This window comes from Mandrillus leucophaeus, unplaced genomic scaffold (assembly GCF_000951045.1).
Source record: "Mandrillus leucophaeus isolate KB7577 unplaced genomic scaffold, Mleu.le_1.0 Scaffold828, whole genome shotgun sequence".
NCBI lineage: Eukaryota > Metazoa > Chordata > Mammalia > Primates > Cercopithecidae > Mandrillus > Mandrillus leucophaeus.
The window spans coordinates 206,106-212,105 of NW_012109008.1; the positions used below are offsets into that span (position 1 = coordinate 206,106).

Consider the following 6,000-nt stretch of genomic DNA (forward strand, 5'->3'; position numbering starts at 1 on the left):
TCACTAGACACAACAATCAACATTAGAAATAGTACTGACTTTTTCAGATGAACATGGAGTTATCAGAAAATAATTTTTTTTTTTTTTTGAGGACAGAGTCTCACTTTGTCACTTAGGCTGGAGTGCAGACATGTTAGCTCATTGCAACCTCTGCCTCCCAGGTTCAAGACATTCTCGTGCCTCACCCTCCTGAGTAGCTGGGATTACAGGCACATGCCACTACACACGGCTAATTTTTGTATTTTTAGTAGACGGGGTTTCGCCATGCTGGCCAGGCTACTCTTGAATTCCTGATCTCCACCTACCTCAGCCCCACAAAGTGCTGGCTTACAAGGTGGGTAAGCCATTGTGCCTGGCCAGAAAATGAAATTTAAAAGCTACCATTTATAAAAGCACCAAGAACTATCATGTACTTAGGAGTAAGTCTAACAAAAATGTTTATTATCTTTCTGGAGAGAACTATAAAACTTTGACAGATACTAAAGAAGACCTAAATAGAATAGATACAGCATGTCTGTGGACTGGAAGACTTAAAATTGTAAAGATGCAAATTCCTCCAAACAGATAAGTTCACTGCAATCCCAATCAAAATCCGAACAGATTTTTCTCTGGAAAATTGCTGATTCTTGGAAAAGTTGATTCTAAAATTTATAACAAATGGAAAGGGCTAAGAATATCCAAAGTGGAAAGGACTTGCTCTACCAGATAGCAAGATTTTTAGCAAAGCAATAAGAAGGGCACCACTAATGCAAAGACAGACAAATCAATGGAGAAGAAAACAATTTAGAAATGACCTTGCTCTGAGTCTGAAAATACCTATTTTTCTATAAAATGTGCTGGGATAACTAGGTAGCCATATAAGCATTAGAAAATGAATTAAGAGAGATAACTTTTTAAAGAAAACATCAATTAGGAATCACATTTTCTTAAAATCCTAAAAGCTTTCCAATATAAAACACAATCACATGTAAAGGAAAACGTATCAGAATGATAAGAGACTGCTCCACAGCAAGTTGGAATCTCCAAGTCTATGGAAGAGGGTCTTCACAATTCCAAATTAAAATCATCTGCAATTTAAAAATTATGCCTCCAGCCTGGGCAACGTGGCAAAACCCTCTCTCTACAAAAAATAGAAAAATTAGTCAGGCATGGTGGTGCATGTGGTGGTAAGTTCTTGGGAGGCTGAAGTGGGAGGATTGCTTGAGCTGGGAGGTCAAGGCTGCAATGAGCTGAGACTGTGCCACTGTACTCCAGCCTGGGTCACAGAGTGAGACCCTGTCTCAAAAAGAAAGAAAAGAAAGAAAAAAGATTAAAAAAAGTAATGTCTACTTCAACTGTCAATCATGTATGGAAGACAAAATACAGACATTGAGATGTTTAAGACCTCTAAAAATCTGGCTGCCACACTCCATCCTTCTACAGAGTGACTTAATGCAAAGGAAGACAAGGGAGCCTGGAAAAATAGACTCAATACAGAAGAAAGAAAATGGAAACTCTAAGATTGCCAGTGAAGGGAAGTCTCAGCTTGGAAAGCAACCTACACCAATTATATAAGTAAAACTCACAGCAACGTTATTCATAATTCCAAAAAACCTGGAAACAATTTCTATGTTCAATAGCAAAATAACTGGCCAACCTTTGTAAAATAATACATCAAAATACAACGTAACTATGAAAAAATGGGAGGGGCCAAGCAAGGTGATTCAAGCCTGTAATCCAGTCACTTTGGGAGGCCGAGGTGGGAGGTCGCTTGAGCCCAGAAGTTCGAGACCAGCCGAGGCAAGAAAACTTACACACACCCCAATTACGTACACACTTCAATCTAATTTTCAAAGAAGCACATAAAAGTAAACATTAGTCCAATTTATTTTTTATTTTGGTACGAGAACTTAGAAGACTAAAAGCAAGAAAGAAAAATAATTTCTAGTTGGAGGAGACTACACTAGACTGAAACGCCACTATACTTCTTTCTACCAAGTGTCAATAATAACATGATACCGAGGGACCATGTGGCAGCTTCTTTGTTCTAAGATACGATTTCTTTCTTTCTTCCTTTTTTTTCTTTTCCTAAACTTCAAAAATGCAAACTCTTAGACTGACAGTGAAGGGAAGTCCCAGTGTGATCAGATATGATTCCTAGCTCTTGGGAAAAAAAACAGTTTAACTTCGTCTGAGGCACAACAACTGAGAAATACAACTGAAGTAGAAAATGAACAATCAGAAAAGCGCATGCAAAATACAAAGCAAAAAATCATAAAATCTTATGAGAAAAAGTATTCATATAATGTACAAACTATATGTATGATTTAAAAACTGCCTAATAGGGTCTACATTTTATAGACATCTTCAGGATTTCAGAGTTCTCACTTATTATGATTAAATGATATTAATAAAGATAACAAACATAAGAAAACTAAATTGCTTTCAAAAAGCTAGGCACTAAAAATATATAATATAGCACCAAAAAATTTCAGAGTAATACGAATTGGCACTGTGAAATATTTGTTCGATTTTAATTTTAAACAATCTTACTAGGAAAGCAACTGATTTTACTAGTAAAACAAGGACATAAATTCTAAAATCCATAAGTAGTTTGACAAATAAAACAGTTCAACAGTTTAAAATTAGGAAAACAGTTTAAAGTTGAAAACTATATTTTTGGAACAAAAATTATTTGTGTCTCAAGAGAAATCCTAAGCTGACTAATGTCATTCTTCCCTGTGCTATTCAAAAGTACGCATGACGCGTTCTTACCTGGAATAAGATCTGCATAGGTCAAGCTAACATATAAGATACTGATAAGTATTTTATCAGCAAGTGGATCAAGAGCACTTCCCAAAGCTGATTTTTGATTGGCCCAGTTTCGAGCAATAAATCCATCCAACTGAAAATAGAAGTGTTTTTTTTTTTATATAAATGTCATAACAGGAACAGAGTAGATATTCTGAAGCTTAAGATATACCAGAATAACAATTATAACCTCATAAAATGTTAACAAAATCTCTTCTGTTTCTTACCCCCAAACATTCTCATTCTTTCACTGGTATACATTTTGCTTTTAAATTAGCAACTGGTCTTAAAAGAAATGCACATTTATTTTCTTTCCCCCTCAAGGCCTTCTGGTTATTTCTCAGTATTTTCACAAGGCCCCTTTGGTGGATGAACCCAAACACACATTTAAAGATATGGTTAGTGATGTATTTAAAGCTATAAAGAACCCAAAGAAAACTCAAAGAAAGCATGCATGGCAGAGCCCGGACTAGGATAATATAATTCAACTCTGTTAAAACTTACCATTTTTCTGTTTTTCAATTTATTTTGCTCAATACCACTGTTTATTCCTTATTTTGACTGTATCAGCATTACCCATATTTGAGTAGAAAACTCAATCCTCTCTACCTGACCTAGTTAAAATTCTGATACTTAAATTATTTATTTTTATATTATTGTGATAAAAATAAACTATATTTAAAGGATAAGTCACATCTAGTTGCTAGTGGGCCAAATGGGGCCTGCAAGCTGGTTCTGTTTGACCTATCAGAGCTTTTAAAAACTGTAATTAGTTATCTACATTTAAGTATTCAATTCTTCCCATAAAAACCCAGATCTCCATCCTAACTTGAGAAGGGAGGGGTCTGGCCACTCTGGGGCCACAAAATGGACTGAAAGTATTGTCTATCCACATTAAACAAGGCACGTATTTTCTGGTTTATCCAAGTCCCTTCCTGGCTTTTACTCATTTAACTGCAAGTTTCAACAAATGTTTGAGTTCCCTAATACGATTTCTAAGGGGGAAAAAAGATTAATTTAGACATAATTAATCATGGTTCATTTTAAAGAACAAATAAGTTGTCCATATCTCAAGTACTCCAATGAGTTGGAGGAGACAGCAGGAGTCCAGGACCGTGGTAAAAAAAATGTGTTCTTTGTAGCAGAACAAAAGCTGTTCAAGTCCTGGCTCTGCCACTTACTAGCTGTGTGATCTTGGATAAGTTATTTGACCTGACTAAGCCTTAGTTTCCTCATCTGTAAAACACAGATAAATTACCTACCTCAAAAGGGTGGTTGTCTTCAGCACATAATGTGATTAATACTTGTTCAGCACTCAACGCTTAGTAAATCCTCAAAAAAAGCAGTTACTAGCTATTAACATCGCAACTGAAAAAAATCTATTTTCTTCTTAAGCATACGAACAGAAAAGTACCTAGCCTGGGGAGCTGGGACCTTGGAAGATCAGGTTTAGTTCAGTTTCTGACCTCAGGGAACTTAACCTTTCACTTTTTCACCATCATCACCCTCTCATCTTCACTATTCCTCTAACCCACACTGGATTACAAGGACATCAACATCATTCCTTTACAAACATCTGTAACTCCCCTTCACCCCACTCTCCTTCAACCCTGCTTAAAAACAACTCTCCATGTACTCTGGGCCTGCACCTAAGAGCTGAACAGTGCTTAAGGAAAACACACAAACGGGAAGACTGGTCTCACTTCAAACTGGGGACCACAAATCTCCCATGGGCACCCAATACTGCCTAGCAATCCCACACTTGCTTACTATATTTACCCTCTCTTTTCACATTGTCTCTTTCACACTGTCTCTGCTCTCACCTCAGACCTAACTCCATCTCTTTTGCACAGGTCATGTCTATATTTTCCTTAAGAAAAAAGAAAAATGTAGTCAGCCCGTCCTCATATTCCCATCATCAAATCCTCCACCTACCTGCCTCCATTCATTCTCTCTGCTTTCCTTCATCCGTTACCATGCCCTGTCACCTTCTGTGACCTGCCTCCCTTCTTCCCCATCTCGCCTTGCCTCATCAATCTCTGCCTTTCATTTAATCTCTCTACCTGATCATTTAATTAATCACTTAACTAACAACAAAAATTCACTGGGCACAGTGGCACACCTATAGTCCCAGCTACTTGGAAGGCTAAGGTGGGAGGATTGTTTGAAGCCAGGAGTTCAAGGCCAACCTGGGCAACACAACGAGATTTATCTCAAAAAAAAAAAAAGACCAAAGAAAAATTTCCCTGTATATACATATACTCCAACATATATATTTTTACATACAGGATTAGATAGACAGATAGATAGATAGATAGATAGATAGACAGATAGATAGATAGATATAATTTCCCAATACATATCTTTTTAAAAGACCCTTCTGTGATCCTATTTCTGTATTTCCCTACAAAGCAAAACTGCTTCAAAGGAACATCCAATGTCATTACCATCTCACATCTGTTCATCAACCCACTCCAATAGTCCCCACCCCTCCAGAGGTGAGGCTCATAAAGGTCACCAACAAATTCCGCATTTTTAGAGTACCTGACCTCGACACAACTGAAGCACTTTCTCCACTTCCTGGGAAATCTCACTGCCTAATTTTATTCCTTCCTCACCAGCTATTCCTTCCCAAGGTTCCTGACTGGCTTCTTTTCTGGTGCTCTACTTGTTGCTCATTTCTCTGACCCTTCATTTCTGTTACCTCAGTCTGGATGATTTTACCCAGATCCAACCATCTATATCTGACAGCTCCCAAATTTCTCTCTGTAACGATGACTTCCTCCAACTCCAAACTACTAAACTGCCCAAATGATACTTCTATGTGGATAAGCAACAGAATTCTTAGTATTTTCCCTTAAACTCTGCCCTATTCCAGTGTTGCCCATCACAGAAAATGGCATTTCCATGAACCTGGTTTTAGAAGAGAATTTTTTTTTAAAGTAACACCCTAGTATTCATATTTGACTCTTCCTACTCTCACTCCATATCTAATCCATCAACATATTACCTCCGTCTTTAAAATATATCTCAAACCCACATACTTCTCTCCAACTCCAAACTCCAACCACAGTCTAAGTTCCTACCACTGCTGCCATGGATCACGGTCAGCCCCTAACCAGTTACTTTCCTTCCACTCTTGCAAGATCACGGTCAGCCCCTAACCAGTTACTCTGCTTCCACTCTTGCTAGACCACAGTGAGCCCCTAA

At 37.6% G+C, this 6,000-nt stretch overlaps 1 protein-coding gene across 3 annotated transcripts in view; it reads right to left on the minus strand.

The window, feature by feature from the left end:
• The window catches only part of CRLS1 (cardiolipin synthase 1), a 33,786-nt gene that overhangs the window by 21,914 nt on the left and 5,872 nt on the right, over window positions 1–6,000 (minus strand). For all 3 annotated transcript variants that reach the window (XM_011968065.1, XM_011968066.1, XM_011968067.1), the window contains exon 3: window positions 2,755–2,884. In XM_011968065.1, the coding sequence (XP_011823455.1) occupies window positions 2,755–2,884 (130 nt within the window). The remainder of the gene's footprint in view (window positions 1–2,754; window positions 2,885–6,000) is intronic.